The sequence below is a fragment of the Octopus bimaculoides genome, chromosome 7, assembly GCF_046866305.1.
Source record: "Octopus bimaculoides isolate indiv1 chromosome 7, ASM4686630v1, whole genome shotgun sequence".
In the NCBI taxonomy this organism is placed as follows: domain Eukaryota; kingdom Metazoa; phylum Mollusca; class Cephalopoda; order Octopoda; family Octopodidae; genus Octopus; species Octopus bimaculoides.
In genome coordinates this window covers 47,097,829-47,120,926 of record NC_142934.1, presented here as the reverse complement: position 1 = coordinate 47,120,926, position 23,098 = coordinate 47,097,829, and the positions used below count along the sequence as shown (strand labels likewise).

Below are 23,098 nucleotides of genomic sequence, written 5' to 3'. Positions count from 1 at the left end.
TAAGAGTTTTCCTTTAGTAACTCTACGTGGTGGTAAGAAAATTAGTATAGAGAAAGAGTTTTAGAGAAGTTCTGTTATGCATGTTGTTGTAAGGGAAAAATTGAGTAGCATACAGTGTCTATTTGTAGGTGGATGAAGAGTGATGGATTGGAGGATTCTGTAAAATTGGTAAAGACACTTTTAATAAGACATCAGAAGATCTAATAGCAAAGTAAAAAGTGTGAGAGTGTTTTTTGTTTGACATACACAAAGGAATCCTTTCATTTGTTTGATATCCATTTTAAAAGCCTTGCAGTGGTGAGTAAATAAATATCTACTTGAAGGTGGGTGACTTTTTTCAAGTACTGTAAATTGGCTATATGAGATAATCCTGTGATTGAATCATTTGGCAATCTTGGTATTGTAGGGAATTGAGTGAGTGAGAGATATGGAGAGAGAGAGACCTACTACAAAGGATATTGTTGATCACACTCATTCAGTGATCTTGGATAAGTTGGAAGTGAAACATATTTGCTTTGTTTGTTTCATAGAAATGACTAATTGGTTTACTTGAAGCAAGAAGCTGGGGTTATATAATTTGAAGATGAGGTGAGACAATATTATTTTCATTTCTTTATTACCAAAGAGATTCATAAATCAACTGAGGGGACTTTGAGTGAATGCTTGAGCCGTAAATAACTGTATACCAACTTTTGCCCGCATCTGTATTGTTCAAGTGTTGTAGTATAAATGAGACAAAAAGTTTTCAACATAATTTCAGTATGTTCTTTCTTGACAGGTTAATTTATTACCTACTAGCAACAGTTAGTAAAAATCTGTACATAGCAGAATAAGTTACGTCTTTGAGATTAAACTATGTGTGCATATGTAAGATACAAAAATTAATCACGTCAAAACATGTATGTATACAGATGCCCACACTGTATATACATGTATCTGTGTGTGAAAGGGACAAAGTTAGTGAGAAACACAATTCAAGAGTTACCATTATATATCGTCATCATCATTTAATGTCCACCTTCCATGCTGGTGTGGAGCTAGCCAGGCAGAAGCCTGCACCAGACTTCTGTGACTGTTTTGGCAGGATTTTTTCAGCTGGATACCCTTCCTAACCCAATCACCCAACAGAGTGAACTTAGTGCTTTTTACATGGCACAAGCACAGGCGAGGTCAGTTTCAGCAAGTATTTTTACAGTTGAATGCCCTTCTAAACACCAACCACTTTACAGTGTGGACTGGATGCTTTTTAAGTGACACCTGGACTGACAAAAATCTTTTGAAGGGGGAGGGGGAATTAGAGGAGGTGATCTTGTGTTAGATGATGAAAGATTATAGTGAAACAGAGACAGAAACAGGTGTCTTATTGTAGAGGAGGTACAAGGTTACCCGGCCAGAGAGATCAGGAATGAGGACAAAAATAGGCATGCTGTTGCAAAGGAAATATATGGTTACCAAAGGAAGATACATGACTACCCAACCTGAAGGAAATGCAGGAGGAGAAGGAGAAAGCGGGAGACAGCAGGATAGAGATGGTGGCAAAGTGTCAGGCATACTTACAAAGGACAGGGATCAGAATATAAATGGGATGGTTGAATAAAGGCAGAGAGAGATATAGATAGTGGCAAGTGCCCTTGAGGTTCAAAGGTCATAATGTAAGTGGCAGGATATTGCCACAGAAGCGTGATTAGAGAGTTGGTGGGAAATGAGTGGTGTTAAACCTAAGTATATAGAGGGGGGGGGACTTCTGCATAGCAATGATACAGAGAAATGGGGCTGTGAGGACAGGATTGAAGAGTGAGAGGTAAGGATAGTGCATGAAGGAGGAAATGTGAGGAAGTGATGTAGATTGGTTTGTTGGGGTAGGGTGTGTGAAAAGTTTTCCTGTTACATGTAGATAGAACACACAAATCAGGGGCTAGCAGATAGCAATGATACAGTGAGACAGGGCCAAAAGAGCAGGATTGGGGAGTGGGATATATCTATGTATTTAAAAGAGTCTGCTGCTCAGTTTCCATTTACCAAATCCCACTCAAGATTTTCGTCAACCCAAATCTTGCTCAAGGTAATATAGGATTGAAGCTAGAACCATATAATCACAAAGAAACTTTAACCACTCAACCATATTAGTCCCAAACTGTTAAGGAAGTATATTGAAAATATTTGCTAAAACTAAACAAAGATGTTCATTAAAAAAAAAAATTAAAGTTAAAAAAACAAATGACAAAAAAAACTTTTTAGGCAAAAATAAATTAAAAACTTTATTATTTGTCTAAGAAATAACTGCTAAAATTAATAAATTAAAAAAATTACAATATATAAATATAGATCCTGACAAATTTATACATTTAAAATATATTTGAAAAGGCAGTAATAAACTTTAAAAGCTAAAATCATATTTTCTTTTAAAATGTTCGAAAGAAAGAAATAGTTTCATATCTTTTATTTGTAATGATTTATTGATATGTTTTCACTCATTTTTAACATTTATTGATCTAAAATTCTAAACACTTTTATTTATGCATTTATTTGATCATTTTGTGGTTTTGTAACGAAAATAGTTATTTCTTAGAAATTTAAAGTTTTATGACCAAATTTCTAAACTATAAAATATACAGAATTTTCCACCACTTCCAGCTACCGAAATCTATTTTTTATTGTTTATTTTAATGGCTGCTAAAATTGACTTTCCTTTGGAGATATGTGAAATATGGTTCCAAGAATTGGTAAATCAAACGTTTTCCTCCAACACGTTTAAGGATTCTCTTCGGATAATAATGTCTGCAAGAGGGATTAGAAAAAAATTGATTCAGTGATGGTCAATTTGTAATATATTGTTTTTACATTAAAGACCATATAACATTTTTAAAATTGTAATTATAAATATGAAAATATGCCATTACAGAGCTTTACTTACTTGTTGAAGACTTTTAAGTGCCCATTTTTGCAGTTAATATTTTAAAATCCAGCTAATAGAATGTTGAAGCTGTTCAAGGAATAAAAAGCACTGAAACCCCTCAAGAGCCACACACAGTTTTTTGAGAGCTGTATACAGCTCACAAGCTGTGGTTTGGCTATCATTGTTATAATGCATCACTCTCTTATATTCAATCCCATTATTTATTTTTATTTCATTAAACCTTTTTATAACACATGGTGTTTTGGTATGTGTGGCCAAAAAGACCAAATATTAGGAAAGCTTAAAAACAATATAATACATTTATCACAATAAGAAAACCTAAAACAACACTATATATATGTAAATAAATCAAATAACAAGAATAAATGTTTCTGTGAAAAGACAAAAATATGTACTGAAAGACGATCCCTGACTGGCTATTTACACTTTGAAACCAACCATTCACAACATTCATTTCATCAGGCCAATGGATCAGGCTCAAAGTCCTTTCAACTTGTATCCTTTGGGTTGATCAATCGACCCATGTATCCCAAGAAGGTTAAACAGGAATGATCTGCAAGACATCTGAGGCTGGAAACATTACCACTTTGCTTTGCTTTCATCTTGTATTCTTTTTATTGTTGTTCAGCAGTAAATTATGACCATGTCAAAGGTTTCCTTCAGTCAAGTACTTATTAAAGTCTGGTACTTATTTTATTGATTTCTTTTCATCAAATTGCTAAGTTACTTTTCAAGACTACAGTTTAAAAAAAATTTGCTTTAAATTTAAAAGCTCAGTAAACCTAGTTAGACCTGGACAATCACATACACACAAGCACACACATATATATATAATTTAAAATCATCTTTCCAAAGTTCCTCTTTGGGTACCTGCTACCAGATGTTATCATACTGTACAACTTCTTTTTCTGGATATACGTGTGGAAATTTACAATTATTCTATAGTGTATATACAAAAGAATTTTAATACAATGGAATGAAAAAGCTACAATTGTTTCAGTGCCTCACTATCAGTTGGTAATTGCTGAATGTTGCATATAGTGTTAAATAAATGTATGTATGTATAGGCGCAGGAGTGGTTGTGTGGTAAGTAACTTGCTTACCAACCACATGATTCTGGGTTCAGTCCCAATGCGTGGCACCTTGGGTAAGTGTCTTCTACTATAGCCTTGGGTCGACCAAAGCCTTGTGAGTGGATTTGGTAGACGGAAACTGAAAGAAGCCTGTCGTATATATGTATATATATGTATGTCTGTGTATATGTTTGCGTGTCTGTGTTTGTCCCCCCAACATCGCTTGACAACCGATGCTGGTGTGTTTACGTCCCCGTAACTTAGCGGTTCGGCAAAAGAGATCGATAGAATAAGTACTAGGCTTCCAAAGAATAAGTCCTGGGGTCGATTTGCTCGACTAAAGGTGGTGCTCCAGCATGGCCACAGTCAAATGACTGAAACAAGTAAAAAAAAAAAAATTTAAAAAAAATGTATTTATAAGGGTGCATGGAAGTAAATCTTCTTGGTTTAATAGAGTCTCTTAATGACTTGTAAAGCAATTGTGACAAAGCCAGTGACAGTAATGATAAGCAACCAAAATGAAGTTTGCTAGCTGAGAAGTTTTGGTCTCCTGCCATGCCAAGAAAGTGACCATATGCCACTGATTTCCTTTGAAGTGGTACAGTAACAGACACAAGAGACAAGTAACTGTTCAAGTTTATCATTTTACAACATAATTATTTTAGAATCTTTGTTTATTTTCCTAAAAGTCAAGATAAGTCTGTGGTTAAGGAGGGAGTGAATACGGGTTTTTTTTAAAATTTTTATTTCCATTAATTTATTTTTGGTATTTTATTCTCGTTTGTATCTCCTTGTATTTCTGTGTTATTCTCTGCCGATACAATGCTCAAAATAACAGTGGTGTGAGTATAAAACAAAGAGAGACTAAAGATGATCTAGCAGTGCTTTGGGCCCTACTCACCTGAAGATGCACATGTACGCAATTATTGTTTAAATCATATTAATACAATAATGTGTGTATGTAATGTTCAGTTATTACCAGCTCATAATGATGAACTGAAACAAATTTAGTGGTTTGTAATAAAGCTTATTCATTCCGTCTTCTCATATCAAAATTCTTATATGTCTGTATATGAATGAAAAGATACAGTTTCTGTCTCCAAAATTTCTCTATCAAGGTGTGGTCAACTCAAAGTCATAGCAAAAGACACTTTTCTAAAGCACTTTGCAGAGAGATTGACTTTAGAACCATGGAGTTGTGAATTACTCCTCAAGCACACAGTTATGTCTATTGCTGGGGAGGAGTTGAAATTTTCAAAGCTAGTTTTCCCTTTTATAATTTGCCATAAAGTTGGAATATTCAAGACCAATTAATTAGATTTTCACATAAAAAGATGATTAAAAATGAAATAATTTAATCTACATATCAATGTAACAATCTTATTTTTATATATAAAAAGTAGCTGTACTGTAACAAGCTTATCAACTCACCTTAATGATCTACTTAGTTTTTCATAATTCATGTTGTTGTTGTTTTTAGTGAGACCCCAGAGTTTTGCAAACTTTTCTGGATCAATAAATTGGAATATACCAGATTTTTCATTCTCCCAGCGAAGGATTTTGGGATTAAACAATGAATGTTTTAGGGCTGCATAAATGAAGGCATACAGTGGCAACAATGACACTAAAAATAAGAATAAAAAAAAGCCAGAAAAATTACCTTTAACAGATTTTCATAAAGAAAAAAAAAGATCTAGAACAGCCTTCATTTTCATTTAGAAAATCTCTAATTCATTAAAGTTTAGATTATTCAACAAATGGTGAGAGAGCCTTGTGGTTACTGAACCAAATGAAAGAGATTTGTTTACCAAGCCAATGAAAGAGCCTTTATGTTTCTCTAGGTTCCCTGTACATAAGAAAAACCTGGGAAGGTCATGACTACAAGACATTTAATCATAGGCCTGTTGATCAGGGAAGACCTGGAACTAAAATATAAAAAACAACTGTCAATTTCCACATTTCTTTCTGAGCCAACATGGGAGCAACTATAAGGTCAGTTGATTTGCTGGAAATAGCAACCAAATTCCCTCATATAACATCCTACTATTTTAAAAAAGGGAATATTGGACAATGTAGTCCCTCATGTATAAAAGAGGGGATAGTCAAGATTGGTATCCTGTTTACTTAATAGGGCTGCCTTACATCTATCTACATAGCTTTTCTAAAACTTCTCAGCTATTTTAATGGAGATTTAGAAAACAGTCCCAACATTTGCTTCTCAGTATTTTCCTGACCCTCAGTATAGTTTCTGACATGCAGAGCTAACAGACATTTGCATGAGCCAATGAGGGATTTTCTCAGCAGCTTTCTTAACTAGTGGAAAATAGCAGCTAAATCATCCTCAAATCATACTACTATCTTAAGAAAAAACAATGACGCATTATTTTGTTTTTGTATTTGGTTTGCAAGACTCTTTATGTGAATTCGTGTGTTGAAGCATGTTTTATTGTCTGGGGAGAGTCATTCTCTTTTACTTATTCCATCAACAAACAAAGAATCAAAGACAAATCTATTCTGGTACTCTTTGAACTAACTACAGTGTATACTATAATGTAATTCACTTGAAATTGTCATTTCAGTCAAAATCGTTTTAAGTAGAATATTGAAATAGAACTTACTTGTACACAAATTTTCATTGAATAAATTAGAAAAAAAGCTATTAAATTTGTCTTCATTCTTGGATGTGAAAGGACTTAGAGTGTCTTTTGATGTGGTTGAATTAAGAGAAGTCACTTGACCAAACATTTTCCTCAACATGTTGTGCATCCAGTCTCCATAAATAAAATCTCTTTGTTGAAATTCTTTGGGTGTCATCTTTTTTAACTGCTTTCCACAAGTAATATCTTCAAAATTCTTAGATTCCAAAGTAATATCATACACTTTAGCTATATAACTCATCCAGTTTTGAATATCATCTTTGTTCCAATATTTTGGAAGTTTCATGGACCAACCACATATACAGTTATCTGTGGAATGAATTAAAGAGAAGATTGAATTATAAACTTGGCAGTATTAAATATAAGAAAAAAATTTTAAAGATACATTTATATAAAGTTTGTTTTGTTATGGAGTGTCAGAAGTGACAAAACTAAATAAAAGAAAAATAGAAAAATTATTAGACACCACCAAAGGGAGAAATGTAAAATATTTTGAACATTTAATTAGGAAAGAATAAATGGTTTTACATAGACTCTTAATAGATGGAAAAACTAATGGGAAGAAAGGAAGAGGAAAACCAAGAAAAATACTGTGAGTTTAAAAGAACAGCACAAAAATGATCAAGGTACAATAATAAACTTAGTGGTAGAAAACAATACCTGATGATGCTGATGATGGTACAAGTGGATGAAACAGGCCCTCTAAAGCTTCCACTGATCAGGGTTGGCCATGCAATACCTGAACTTGGAAAGTTTGTCCAAGGTACAATCTAGACAAGATTTTTATATGGAATATCAGCAGTTGCCCATCGAACAGGCTCTTCCCTCAAATTAACTGATGTTATTCAAGGAAAAGGCAGGGCCAATACAACTTGGTACAAATGTTGTTGCATGTGAACTCAGAACATAAGCAGGAATAAACACTTTGAGGTATTTTGTCTAATGATCCCATAATTTTTTTACCAACCTGCCAAACTGGACTAGTAATTTATTTTATTAACCTCAGAGGGATGAAAAACATGTTGATTTTGATGGGGTTTGAACTTATAAATGTAGGGAGTTGAAACAATATCTGCAAGATATTTTGTTCAATTTTCTAACAATTCTGCCAATGCACCACCCCATAACTATATCCCGACCCCTGTCCTTTGGAGACATGAAATCAGCTCTAAGCTAATGAGATGCTTGTTAATTATGAATGCTCCTACTGCTTTTAATGGTATCACTTATTTGTTTATAACTTTTGTGGCAACAGAATTTCTCCCTTTTCCTCACTCTCAGATTAAGAACAAAGCCAAATGAATTATTCTTCCTAGCATTTGAAACTTCCACACACTTCTATTGATGACTGTTGACCTTTATGTAGAACATCACCAAAGCCATCAGATTTCATATTTCACCCAATCAATTTAAAGTTTAGTAAACTGGACCATGCATGAGTTAAATATATTTTCATTAGGGTTTATGCTACATTACTAGGATATGAACTGTCTTTCTCTCAGTTAACAGTCTGATAGCCTATTGACTAGTTTAGCTGTGATTCTTCATGGAAGTTAAACTGATAAAGGAGAGAGGGTTGTGTTTAAATCTAATACAATTTTCCTGTAGATCAAACTGATTCTAATCTCTAAAATATATCAACGTTTTATCCTTTTCTGGGAGATGATTAGAAGTGGCCAGTTAGAAAGAGTCCTTTTTCTATATCAATTTAGCATACTTTCTCATTGTTAAAAGGATTTTAATGTCTGCAGTTCAGCACTCAGGTTTTTATCATCTTCGCAAGGCATCTCACCTAACATTCTAGCAGTTCTACCAATCTGCCTATAAAGTGGCTGAGTCAAAGTGTTGGATAGAATGCCTGGCAGTATTTGCTCCAACTGAGTTCTGAGTTCAAATACTGCTGAAGACAACCTTATCTTTCATCTTTCAAGGTTAATGAAAAGTATTAATAATCATTTCTCACATTCGCATGAGATTGCAAATTTGAAGAGAAAGCTCACTTGATCAACCCCTAGTACTTTATGGTAAGTATTTTATTTATCCAAGTGATGTTCTGCATTTAGAATTTAAAGGGAAATCTAACCAACATCCATAGGACATTTTATCAATCACTACAATTTCTGCCACCCATTACTACTATTACTACTACTGATAATAATAATAATGATAATGATAATAATGATAATGATAATAATAATAATGATAATAATCATCATCCTTTCTACTGGAGGCACAAGGCCTCAGATTTGTGGGATTGGGACTAGTTGATTACATCAACCCAGTGTTTCACTGGTACTTAATTTAGTGTCCCTGAAAGGATGAAAAGCAAAGTCAATCTTGGTGGAATTTGAACTCAGAACGTGAAGACAGACAATATACTGCTAAGCATTTTGCCCAGAGTGCTAATGACTCTACCAGCTTGCTATCTTAGTAATAATAATAACAATAATAATAATATTCCTTTCTTTTAAAGGCACAAGCCTGAAATTTTGGGTGGAGGGTACTAGTTGATTACATCAGCCCCTGTGTTTCACTAGTACTTAATTTATTGACACCAATAGGATGAAAGGCAAAGTCATCCTTTACTCTTTCTGTTTCAAAATTAATAATAATGTTCATCTATCATTGTCAATGATGACCAAAGACATCACATCAGAGAAGAAGGATCACAATGTGTCTGGCTGTGGTCAATCAGTCTGATGCATGTTCAGAACGCTCTGTGGCAGGTCAGACACTGGTGGTCTACTGGGAGCAAAGGTAAGATGTTGGCTCTGGACTTGCACAGCTCAAATTTTCTTCATGCTCCAGTGATCCCTTTCTATCCATTGGAGGTAGCACCTCTGTTGGTGCTGCGATGCCTGGCAGGGAAGTCCTGAGCTTGCATGTCATAAGTAACAAAATAGAGAACCAGTAATGTAACAAAATCTTTTCAATAGGGTCATGGCTTTCTGACTTATTTAAAATAATCTATATATAAAAGTAATTCTTACCATCAGTGCAAGAGTGATTGTCTTCTGGAAGTGGAGAATCTGGAGAGTTTATTTTATAGTTTGATATCTGAAGTGGACAGGAGCTTGAAGGAGAACAGTTTCTGGATTGATCACAATTATTTAGTTCAGATTCAATAGATGGAATAAAGTCCTCAAAAGATGATACATGGAAAGAATTTCCACCTTCATTTATAGCCAATAGATTTCCATAACTGGGTTTTATAACATCATTTAATTCAGACTTGATTTCCATTTGACCCTCCATTTTAATATCAGTAACAATATTTTTGCTGTTTATTTCTGGTAGGTCTTTTTGACTGAGCAAACTTAACAATTTTAAATCCTTGGAATCATTATTTTCCTGTGATGTACAATTACTGACATTGCTTATGCCATCAAAGTTTGGGTAAAACAATAAGTTATTGGTTTCCTGCAACAGGTTTAATAGATTTTCATGAAATGAACTGTCGTTATTTTCAGTTTTTATATCAAAATTCTTTTCTGCTCCTTTGTCTTGGTTCTCATATTCAGGTAAATCAAGTGAAGACACCTTTTCCATGTTTGTCTTGGTTCCTGTAACATTAACATATTTAAATGACGACTTTAAGACAAAATAAATTATTGTAAAATTCTCTATAACGATTAATTGAGAAAAAGTGGTAAAAATGAAGCATTGATGGTTCAGTGGTAGAATGCTCGCCTGCCATGTGGGTGGTTTGGGTTTGATTCCAGTCGATGCATTGTTTACTTTCATTTTTTCAAGGCAGTGCCCCATATGGCAGCAGTCTAATGACTAAAACAAGTAAAAGATAAAAAGAACAATTTTTTATCTGGGGTTCCTTGCAAGTGTGTTCTACCTGACTACTTAATCTGCTAGAAACAGCAGCTAAATCTCTCGAAACACATCCTACTTAGTTTAACAGCCTGCAAGAAATAACACTCAAATCTCACTCCAAATATCTCCTACTATGTGAAAAAGGGACACATTAGGTAATAGATGCACTGCTTCATTAGAGATGGATTGGAGATAGCTGGGTAGCCTTTAAGCATAAGTCTGTTCATTTAGAATTCAGTTGGGGATTAAAGAAAAACCTCAAAAAAAAAAAAAGAAAATAGGAAGGGCATCCAGCTGTAAAAATCATGCTAAAACAGACAGTGAAGCCTGGTGCATTTTTCTAGCTTGTCAGCTCCTATCAAGCCATCCAACACATGCCAGCATGGATAAACAGATATTAAATGATGACGATGAATGGGGAAATGTTGTAAGTTATCCAGAAATATTTTCAAGATAAACCTGAAGAGTTTCTACTTTTAAACATTTTTTATAACTCATCTAAATGTTGACTACATTTCACTAGCTATGAAATTATATGAAATTACATGAAATTATATATGGAAGGTTTTGAGTTAAATATCAAAACACAGCTACATATATTTTCTCAATCTTGCCAGTCATCTTCTTTGCAGTTCTTATTACTCAGTGTCTTATCATTTTATTACATAAATTTAACTTATAAAATTGTCCATATCAGTAGAAAGTTTCAGTTGGTCAAGAAGAAATAATAGCTTGTTGATTAATTTTTCTTAGATATACAACAGAAAATTGACATCTAAAGCAAAATATAATTTGTACATACATAAATATATGCACACACATACATACTGAAACATAAATATGAAGGGTAAAATTTAAAAAAACCTTTCATTTAGTGTCAAATAGTAACAGAAAATCTTCAAACCTGCATTAATATACAGACAATATTTGAGTTACAGAAATCTGCTAATGGCTGTGGCAAGATTTAACAGAAAATACTAAATAGAAATACTAAAGAATAAAATAATAACTATGCCAGAGTATATTATACTTAGTCTTTGAAAAATAAATTAATTAAAAGATGATGTCACATAGCTTACAAAGATTTAGCACTGTTAAGAAAGTTTCACACACCTTTTCAACATCACAATATATCAGATATAGATAAAACAAACCATTTGTAAATGTAAATCCTTTCCTCCCTGTAATCTGTTGTTTAATTCAAAATATATTGTTGACAAAAACAGCTGACTTCATCAAATGCAGTGATTGGTTGAATTGATCACTGCTCCTGATTAATTAGTCATGAATGCATTTTACTTATAATTTTATTAGCTCCTTATTATGGGTTCTCATTAAGTATCAGCACTCACTTTTTAGTAGGGTCAAATGTATTTTTCGCCCTTTTTTATTGGCACCCCAATAAATTGGTTAAACTATAATTGTGTTAAGGTATATATTTCAGTACACTGGATATTTTTTAAAGCATTTACATACAATATGCTTACACATATTTATAGTTAAAAAGAATACATACATACAAATACATATAAAGATGATGTGAGCATGTGTGTGTATTATATATGTACACAAACACAAATATATATATATATATATATTGGATTTTTATCCCTAATATTATATATATATATATATATATATATATATATATACATATATATATATATATATATATATATATATATATATATATATATATATATATATATATATATATATATATATATAATTTTATTATATATATGTATGTATATATAGACGTCAGTAAAGTGACCAAGGGTACTAGTTAGCACTTTTGTCACTATAGTGATGTCTATAGTTCAGCCTTTTGGTTGTAAATTGCAAAGCCACCTTAATTATTTATTATCATTACACACACACACACACGACGGGCTTCTTTCAGTTTCTGTCTACCAAATCTACTCACAGCCTGAGGCTGTAGTAGAAGACACTTGCCCAAAGTGCCACGCAGTGGGATTGAACCTGGAACCATGTGGTTGGGAAGCACACTTCTTACCACACTGCCATTCCTGCGCCTATATACACTTTGTTGAGTGGTGGGTCCACACTGCTGAGTGGTTGATTCACTCTGCTGGGTAGTTGGGTCCACTCTGCTGGGTGGTTCGGTCCACTCTGCCGGGTGGTTGGTGTTAGGAAGGGCATCCAGCTGTAAAAACCCTACCAAAACAGACACAGAAGTCTGGTGCAGGTTCCTGCCTGGCCAGCTCTTGTCAAACCATCCAATCCATGCCAGCATGGAAGGCAGATCATCACACACACACACACACACACACACACACACACACACACACATTAAGCTTTATGACTTAGGACACTTCTAGTATATATATGTATGTTCTTGAAAAATAATTGAAAATAGAAGAGAGCATACATATATAGAAGTATTCTTTGTCAAGGGGTTCACATAACAAAATAGTAAATTGGAGATCCACAAAAGTATTTTAAGGGTCCCTAAAATATTTTTGCTTTAGATGTATATATTGGTATGTATTGCAAGAAAGAGCTAGGTTTCTTTCTATAATATTTTACATAGTCCAAACTAAATAAGTTAATGTGTGAATAATAAAATAGTAACCTTGAAAGAAGTTTCTAAATAACTAGTTTTTAACATTGAATGGCTATGCAGGTCCACCAGAATAAAATAGTAATCAAAGGGGTCCATAGATACGAAAAGGTTCAGAACTTCTGATCTAGAGAATAACTAGGTTGCTTCCAGATCTACCTGTTACATTCAAACTCCGATGATTTTAGAAACATTTCGCTGTTTCCTAGATGAAATATCTTGTAAATCGTATGTAAATTTTGAAACATAATGAAATGCACACTCATATATATTGGCACAGGAATGGCCGTGTGGTTAAGAAGCCCACTTTGCAACTAGATGGTTTCGGGTTCAGTCTCGTTGCACGACACCTTGAGCAAGTTTCTTCAACTAAAACCTCTGGACGACCAGTGTGAATGAATTTGGTTGACGTAAGCTGCATAGAAACACGTTAAGCACGCGCACGCACACACAAACACGCGCGCACGCGCACACGCACACACAAACACGCACAGACACACACATGTTATATGTGCCTGCATGTATATTTCTTTGTGTTTGTCCCCACCCTGCTACTGCTTGACACCCGGCATTTGTTCGTTTATATCCCAGTAAACTAGCAGTTTAGCAAGAGCGAGCGATAGAATAAGAGCCAAACTTTAAAAAAGCTAGCACTAGGGTCGATTTATCTGACTAAAGCTGAGAATAAATCCCCTGCAAGTAGTAAAATAGTTGGTGCATGGCTGAATTGGTACCCAGGTTAATATGGCAGCTGCATGAATAATGGAAGGAACGAAAGGGCCTCGGTGTAGGCCATAAGAATCAGGACATCCTCTTGTAACACCAATGCTGACGGGCATTACTGGAGCCAGCGATACTGTCAGACGGTGCAGAAACTGTAATGATCTCTAGTCAACAAATGTTGAAGAAAGTGTTCACAATGCGCATGTGTGTAATAAAAAAAAAGTGTTATTTCTAGTGAAACAACGTAACAGTTAACTGTTACTTTAAATTCCATGTAAATCCATGTGCATCCAACTTCCAGTCAGTCATTAAATATAATTTTCTTTCGATCTTCACTTGACAGCATATACATTTAGATAAATTACAGAGTGTATCAGAAAGTATAATAAAACTGCAAATTTGGTTAAAATTTTATATCATAATTTTTATCCGTGTTTCACTAGAATATGCTTATGAAACATAGTAATCGCAACATACACGATTGCATAATTACCGTCGAACGCCAGTTCATCAGAAGAAAAACGTAATTTAATCCATTGTTAGTTTCCAGTGTCAGTTGGTAGACACAGCCAAAATGAGAACTGACAGTTTTCAGTTTGGCTCTGTTAACAGAAATATGAATGCAATACATGACTGAGATAAAAACAAAAATGTATCAGGTTCACGAAAATAATTAAGTTCGTATAGTTATAACCATTATTGTTTTTATTGATTTGTTGCAAACACTGACAATTTCCTTAACTGATTGCAGCAGCAACTTATAAGATTGAATCTGCAGTTTTCTAAACAAATTTAATAAACTGTAATCATACGCAGAAGTAGCAATGAATGAGTAAATAATTGTTGGAAAATATGTTTTGAACATATATCGAAATGTTTGGTGCTACTTAAAATGATTTGAAATTTGTGTAATATACTATAAAATTTTCATCAACCTCCGTCATCAGAGTATTATAGCAGCATTGTAACTGATAATTGAAAGGTATTGTTTTTTTACAGATGACTTCTATTAATTGCAAATACGGCTACGGTGCCAAGTGGGCCACTTTTGGTAAGCAGAACTGGTGATGTAATCATACACAGAAGTAGCGATGAATGGGTAAATAATTGTTGGTAAACATTTAGTTGGAAAATATGTTTTGACCGTATATTGAAATGTTTGGTGCTACTTAAAATGATTTGAAAATTGTGTAAAATATACCTTAAATTATGCACTTTTTTCACAGTCGCGTGTATTCCCCTGTGTAGAATACAAATTCGCAAAGATTTTCTGAAAATTCCCCCAAAATGAATAAGTTATGAGGGGTTATATGGCATGCGTAAAGCAGAGTTCTGTCAATATTTGTTTACAGTTGACAACACGTCCAGTCACTCACAAGATTACAGCGTCCAAATTCTGTTTTCTGACTGGGTAAAAATGATCGAACTTAAAACCTCTGTAACTTTTTTCAAAAAATTTCTTGGAAAGTTAATTATCTTCTGAGATTCAGTGTTGAAAATTGCATCAATACACCAAATTTTAAAATTTTCACCAAACTTTAAAATTTCCACAGGTGCAGCCGAACAGAAAATATCTGTAATAAGCTATATCTGTTATTAATTAATAGTTAAGCGATATTATTTTTATCTTTTACTTGTTTTTGCCATTACATTGCGGCCATACTGGGGCACGGTCTTAAAGAATTTCTAGTCGAATGAGTTGATCCCAGTATTTATTTTTTGTTAAGCCTGATGCTTATTCTGGATCATTTCTGTTTGGCGGCACTTTTTGAAATTTTAAAATTAAGTAGTGAAAATTGTCAAATTTGGTGTATTGATGTAATTTTTCTCGCTAAATCTCGGGTTCTAATTCACTTATTCCAGAAAAAAAAATTTTAAGTTACAGACACTTAACTTTTGATCATTTTTATCCAGCCAGAAACAGGATTTGGAAGCTATCATTTTGTGCGTGACTGCAATTGTAAGACGACAAAACAATAATGTCAACATTGCGACAAAAATACGTGCTTTAAGCGAAAAAATGACCCATGAAACAACACACACATTCTGTAGTTTTAAGCATTTAATATGCATTTAATGCGGGAAGAAAAGAGTAAACACATTTTGTAGTTTTAAGAGCAGAAAAAAAAAATGGATACAAGCAGGTACAGCATAAAATATTAGTTTGTAAACACAGGTGGTTTGTCGTAAATGCTTTTTCAACGCTTGGTCTCATACTATGGAAAAAGGCACCTAAGATGTCTGTGGCTTTCGATTGGCTAAAATTACCCACGATTTGCAAACTTTAAAAGCTGTTAATTGTCTATTTATTGATTTATGGCGAAAATGTGAATAATGAGCATACAAAGCTACATCAATACTCCAAATCTGAAATCAATTGGAACAAAATTGAAGAAATTGAAAAGATCGAAATCTTTTGCCGAACCGTTAAGTTACATTGGCGTAAACACACTAACATAGGTTGTCAAACGGTAGTTGGGGGAAAACACTGACACAGACACCACAAACACACACACACACACACACAAACATATATATGTATATATATATACACACGACGGGCTTCTTTCAGTTTCCGTCTACCTAATCCACTCACAAAGTTTTGGTCGGCCCGAGGCTATAGAAGACACTTGCCCAAGGTGCCACGCAGTGGGTCTGCACCTGGAACCATATGTTTGGTAAGCAATCTACCTACCACACAACCACTCCTACACCTCTATCAATCTATCTATCTATCTATCTATCTGTGTGTGGGTGTATATATACACATATATATATATATATATATATATATATATATATATATATATATATATATATATATATATATATATATATATATATATATATATATATATGACAGGCTTCTTTCAGTTTCCGTCTACCAAATCCACTCACAAGGTTTTGGTCTTCCTGAGGTTACAGCAGAAGACATTTGCTCAAGGTGCCACGCAGTGGGACTGAACCCGGAATCATGTGGTTGGGAGCAAGCTACGCCTGCGCCTATATTAGTCATATTTTATTTTAATTTACTAAATATATATAATCTGAAAATTAGTAGTCATTTCATTTCCTTGTACATAAGTAATATTACCTTCGTCATTTGTGTTTTTTTTCTAGCTCGCCATAGTCGAATAAACTTACGAGCAAGAACATTCCAGTATGACCATCCCATCTTTTTATAAAAACATATATTTGAAACTATATCGTCAAATAAATCTTGTTTCCGGTTGTGATTAGAGGGAGAGTTGGGTGCTATTTCTAGAAGTTAGAGCGGCCACTAAAGATAGCATTTGTCATTGTCCAACAACAGGTATTAATAAAAGCAATCATATCTCCTTCAAATTATATGCTTTCGTTAGAACGAAAGGAAGGAAACATGAAAAATCGACGGATGGTCACGGTGGAACGCCTTTGGTCATAGGTCTTCTCGATCACGGTTGGCCCCAGAGGTAAATAACATCAAAAACAATAACAGCTTAATAATACCTTCATTTCCCCCCTAGTTCTGTTAACAATCGGTTTAGATATGTACGAGGTGGAGCTGAAAGATTCCTGAATTTAAGAGTATCGAGAAATGCCTGGTTGGAAGCACAACCTTCTGAGTTCTTTTACAGGACTTAGAAAAACTGAAGGACTGCTACAATATGTACCTGAATCAGAGAAGAGAATATGTTGTATAAAATCATAATTAACTGATCCTCCTGTATTTTCTTTTACTCAAAGCCAGGAACTTTTCAGCATCCCTTCGTATGTGTTGATAAGCCGCCAGTAAGTGTGACTAAAAATGTATATTCATTCTAGTGTTAGGTAGAGTGGAGATATACGTCAGTGTGGTTAATGATGATGATCAAAAGGATTTTAAGAGAAAAAAAAATTAAAGTAAAATAAAAAAAAGTTTTATGTTGCTTTCGGAGTTCCGTTTTTTTTTTAAATTTTGTGTTGACGAAATGTTTTGGGGAAACTAAAAATAGGAATACTAGACACGAACGGATGACTAGTGATAAATCAACGAAAACCTGAGTCAGATGGACACAACATACATACATACATACATAGACAGAAACACACACAGACATATATGTAAATATACATACATACACACTCACACTTATATATGCATATATAAATACACACATATATACGTGCATCTTCCCTCTGTGTATGTGTGTGTGTCACACACATTCACACCCACACACCATAGCTGTAAGGTTAAGATACAGGAGCAATGCCGGAAGGTCGTAAATTCATTGACAGCTGCTCCTGACAAATGAAAGTTAACTGTTTTCTCTCATTCATCTAATTAAACAAGATAAAAAAAAAACCCAGGTAAGTGGTCAGTGACAGCCACGTCATCTACTCTGAGAAAAATAACCAAACATCTTTTCCCGCTCATCTATATATATAAAAGTGAGAATGTCTGTCAGTCTGCCTATGTGTGAATCACTAAAACTTGAGAACAACCCAACCGATTTCATTCAAATTCTACAGATACACTACTAAGGGTCCATAGAGTGTCATGGGTCCCCTATCCACCTCCCAAAAAATTCAACTTCTTGCCTATGCAAGCTCGGACAATCTCTTAGACTGTTTCGGCATTGTGTCAAAAGTGAAACAATAACATCTCTAATGTAATGTGAGATTACAGTTTCATTCTTAATAGTTTCTCTATTAAAACTTTCACTATGTATATAATATATACATAGTGAAGCTATTAACAGTGAAACTATTATTTCATATTACATACATACATACAAGCATACATATATATACATACATGCATGCATGCACACACACAGATACGCACACACACACACACACATATATATATATATGTATGTATGCATGCATGTGCATATGTATATATATATCTGCACTTATATATGTATGTATATATATGTATATGCATATATAGAGATTTATATGTATATATGTATATATATGTGTATATATATGCATATGTATATGTGTATATATATGTATGAATGTTGGTATGTGTATATATGTGTACATATATATGTATGTACATATATACATATATATAGATGTGTATGTATAGATGTATATGTATATATATATATATATATATCTTAATGTATAAAGCTGAAGAGAGAGAGAGAGAGAGAGAGAGAGAGAGAGAGAGAGAGAGAACGTGATACATACAAAGTCTTCTTTCTTCTTTCTCTCTCCCATTTAATAATTTTCTTGTATCCCTCTACCTCTAACATATTTTTCATAGCATAGAAACGTAAAAACATACACAACCTCACATATGTGATCTGTGGCAACAACATTCACAGAAACACATCAACATTATACATATAAGATTTTATTTCTGTGCCTTTCTTATACACACACACACACACACACACACACACACACACACACACACACACACACACACACACATATATATATATATATATATATATATATATATATATATATATATATATATATATCCTATATATATCTATGTGATTTGACGGGCAAAACTTGTTTTCTTAACGAAACACTTTCAAACTTGGGACACTGGTAGAATGTGTCATACAAAACAACTTTTTCTCTTAGCCTTCTTAACAAAAAATTGTACATCGCAAGTTATTTCATGTTAAAGTTGTCGTATTTCTGTAATTTCAACCAATCACTGACGTCTATTCAGCTGAATACAGTCAGTGCTGACCGGTCATAAAAATGTTATTCCCTGTAACATATTCATCCGGTTTAATCGTAATTTATACGCCTATATTGTTTATATAATAAATTACGATGTGCGTATCTGTGTGTGTAACAATTTTAGAGTTCGGGTTAGTTTTAGGGTTACGGTTAGGGTTATGATTATTTTTGCCATAACCCCAACCCTAACTCTAAAACCCGAACCCTAACCCTAAACTAGAGTTTGATTTGAAGAAGATTTGGCTGCTATTTCTAGGAAATGAAGCACTTGGTGGAGGTGCAATAATAATTCTGCCAGCACCAATAACAAGTGCAGGCAATATTCAAGTATTTTGATGGCTTTTTCCCCTTTGTTTACGAACAGTCTAGTTAATCGGAAATGTCAGAACTAACGGGGATTAATACCATATACACCGTCCCAGCAGTAACTGTATTCAACTGAATAGACGTCAGTGATTAGTTGAAATTATCGAAATAAGACAATTTTTAACGTGAAATAACTTCGAATACAAAATTTTTTATCTGTTCTATACCACAAAATATACAAGTATACGAAGTTTGAAAGTGTTTCGGTACCAAAAACACTACATAAAAAAATGTTGCCCGTCAAACCACAAAGATCCTATATGGATATATATATATATATATATATATATATATATATATATATATATATATATATATATATATATATATTTGTGTGTGTGTGTGGAGGCGCAGCGGACTCGCGGTTTCGATTCCCAGACCGGCGTTGTGAGTGTTTATTGAGCGAAAACACCTAAAGCTCCACGAGGCTCCCGCAGGGGGATGGTGGCGAACCCTGCTGTACTCTTTCACCACAACTTTCTCTCACTCTCACTCTTACTTCCTATTTCTGTTGTGCAGACTCAAAGGGTCAGCCTTGTCACACTGTTTCACGCTGAATATCCCCGAGAACTACGTTAAGGGTACACGTGTCTGTGGAGTGCTCAGCCAGTTGAACGTTAATTTCACGAGCAGGCTGTTCCGTTGATCGGATCAACTGGAACCCTCGACGTCGTAAGCGACGGAGTGCCAACAACAACAACTTTCTTCTATAAACACGCGCACGGATTGCTATTTTATATCTGCCAGCAATTGCTTCATCACAAATTGCCGTCCTAGCTCCTGCGAAAAGGAATTACCCTGCTATTTATTCTCAGGGCAGCGCAAAAAGTTGTTTTGCACAAGCATTTTTAGAGCCAATTAGACGGATGAAATTTACATACGCTTAATAATGTTACGCAAAACAGCCTTCAGACTTTCCCTATTGATTTCATCGTCTTTTGAATTATGAACATATTTACATCATAAGGTTTTTTTCGTTGTAAGGCTTTCTTTTTTAGTTGATTTTCACCTAGCAAGACTTATCGTAGATGGCGTAATAAGTCACACCCGGACAAGGTCGGGTTATACTGCTATTATATATATATATATATATATATATATATATATATATATATATATATATATATATATATATATATATATATATAATTTATATGTGTATACATGTATATATGTATATAAGTATATATATATACGTATATCTAAATTTTGTATGACTCTATTATTCTTTCTATTATTTCATTCTTTCTATCAGCCCCTTCACACTTACTTCGTTCGTTCCACTCTTCTTTCATTCGTTCCCCCTCTCTCACATTTCCTGGCCTTCTCTTCATGCTCACCTTCCCTCCTCTTTAACTTCACTCTGTCCTTTTCGTTTTCTCTCGCCCTTCCTTAATTTTTCTATCCCTCTGCTTATACCTCTATCTCTTCTCTCCGCACGTGACCGGTGTTTGGCCAAGCCTGACTTTCTTTCTTGGTTCGACTACCATCCGTGCAACATCTATATTCCTCCCTGTGCCTGTCAAATCCTATGTCACTGCCGCAGGGCTTTACTTCCACACACGCCAGTTTAATTTAATTCGTTCTTAGTCGAAAGACACCCGTTGTTAATGTCCTGTTTTGTGTATTTGTGTACCATTTCTCCGTTTTTTTTTCCTTCGTACTTGTTTTCTTTGTATCGTCTGTCTGGATGTTTTGTTGTCTGGATGTTTCGCGTTTTTGTCCCGTTTTTGTATTTTTTATATGTAAAAATAAAGCGGCGTACGTACAATTTGGTCTTTTAGATGTATATATGTATGTATATTTATGTATATATATGTCTGTGTGTGTATATATATATGTATGTATATATGTATATGCATATATTTATGTATATATATATATGTATATATATTTATGTATATATACATACACATATACATATACATACATACATACATATATATATATATATATATATATATATATATATATATATATATATATATATATATATATATATATATAGATAGATAGATAGATAGATAGATATGTATATATACGTATATAAATGTGTGTGTGTGTGTGTGTGTGTGTGTGTGTGTGTGTGTGTGCGTATATATACATATATACAGGTACAAGTTAGAGGTGTTTAAAGCCTCTAAGGAATAGATATATCCTAAGGCACTTCTGGTAATTACCACAGTGAGTATATTCCTTGGTAAAAGGTATACGGCAGCAGGTAATTTTTGCGGGTAACCGTAGTTTAATTTATATAGGCTTGAAGAAAATGGAGGACAAATAACAAACAGAAGTGTGTTAAAGTTGTACAACTTTAACATCACAGATCCCTATGGATCACATAGGTTGTAATCCTTTGAAACATATGTAGGAATAAAGTATGCAATTATAACATGCGTTTTCTCCATTCCTTAAATTTTTAAATATACTCAAATACCCAAAATTTCAAGGAGTTTCTACCTCAAAAACAGGAACTACACCACAGTTATTTTGTGTTCTTTGCTACCTTGGTTTCTATTAGCCCATTTATTCTATCCGAAGAATTTTTATTCATTAAGATAGAAGAAATACATATAATTATATATATGTATGTATATATATATGTACTTATATACATATATATATGTGTGCATATATATGTGTATATATATATGCATGCATATAAATATACATGTATATATATATATATATATATATATATATATATATATATATATATATATATATATATATGCATACATATATGCATGCATATATATATATATATGTACATGTATATATACATGTATATATATGCATGTATATATATACATGCACATATATATATATATATATATATATACACACACACACACGCACACATATATACATATACATACATACATATATATATATACATATATATGTATGTATGTATATATATATATATATATATATATATATATATATATATATATATATATATATATATATATATATATATATATATATACATGTTAGTCGTTTGGCAAAACACACCGCACGCCAAAAGAATAAGTACAAGACTTACAAAGAACAAATCCTGGGGTTGATTTCTTCGACTAAAGGTGATGCCTCGGCATGGCCGCAGTCACATAAACACACACACACACACACACACACACACACACACGTACATGCATACACATATACATGCATACATTCGTACATGTATGCATGCATACATTCATCCATACATACATTCATACATGAGTATATGTGTACATGCATGCATGCATGCATCCAACCGTCCATCTAT

General features: G+C 33.6%; 1 protein-coding gene across 5 annotated transcripts; it reads right to left on the bottom strand.

Moving 5' to 3' along the window:
• Positions 1-1,873: 1,873 nt before the first annotated feature.
• Positions 1,874-17,733, bottom strand: LOC106867103 (uncharacterized). 5 transcript variants are annotated; one of them, XM_089355264.1, is made up of 5 exons: positions 17,433-17,733; positions 9,638-10,210; positions 6,609-6,956; positions 5,422-5,614; positions 1,874-2,778 (listed from the first exon to the last, which is right to left on the bottom strand). In XM_089355264.1, the coding sequence occupies exons 2-5, from the start codon at positions 10,194-10,196 to the stop codon at positions 2,664-2,666; spliced, it is 1,215 nt and encodes a 404-aa protein (XP_089211390.1). In that variant the 5' UTR covers positions 10,197-10,210; positions 17,433-17,733; the 3' UTR covers positions 1,874-2,663. The 5 variants fall into 5 exon arrangements, with proteins under 5 accessions (XP_089211390.1, XP_089211394.1, XP_089211392.1 ...); XM_089355268.1 differs by lacking the exon at positions 17,433-17,733 and adding an exon at positions 17,269-17,425; XM_089355266.1 differs by lacking the exon at positions 17,433-17,733 and adding an exon at positions 11,627-11,758.
• Between the last annotated feature and the right edge of the window lie 5,365 nt (positions 17,734-23,098).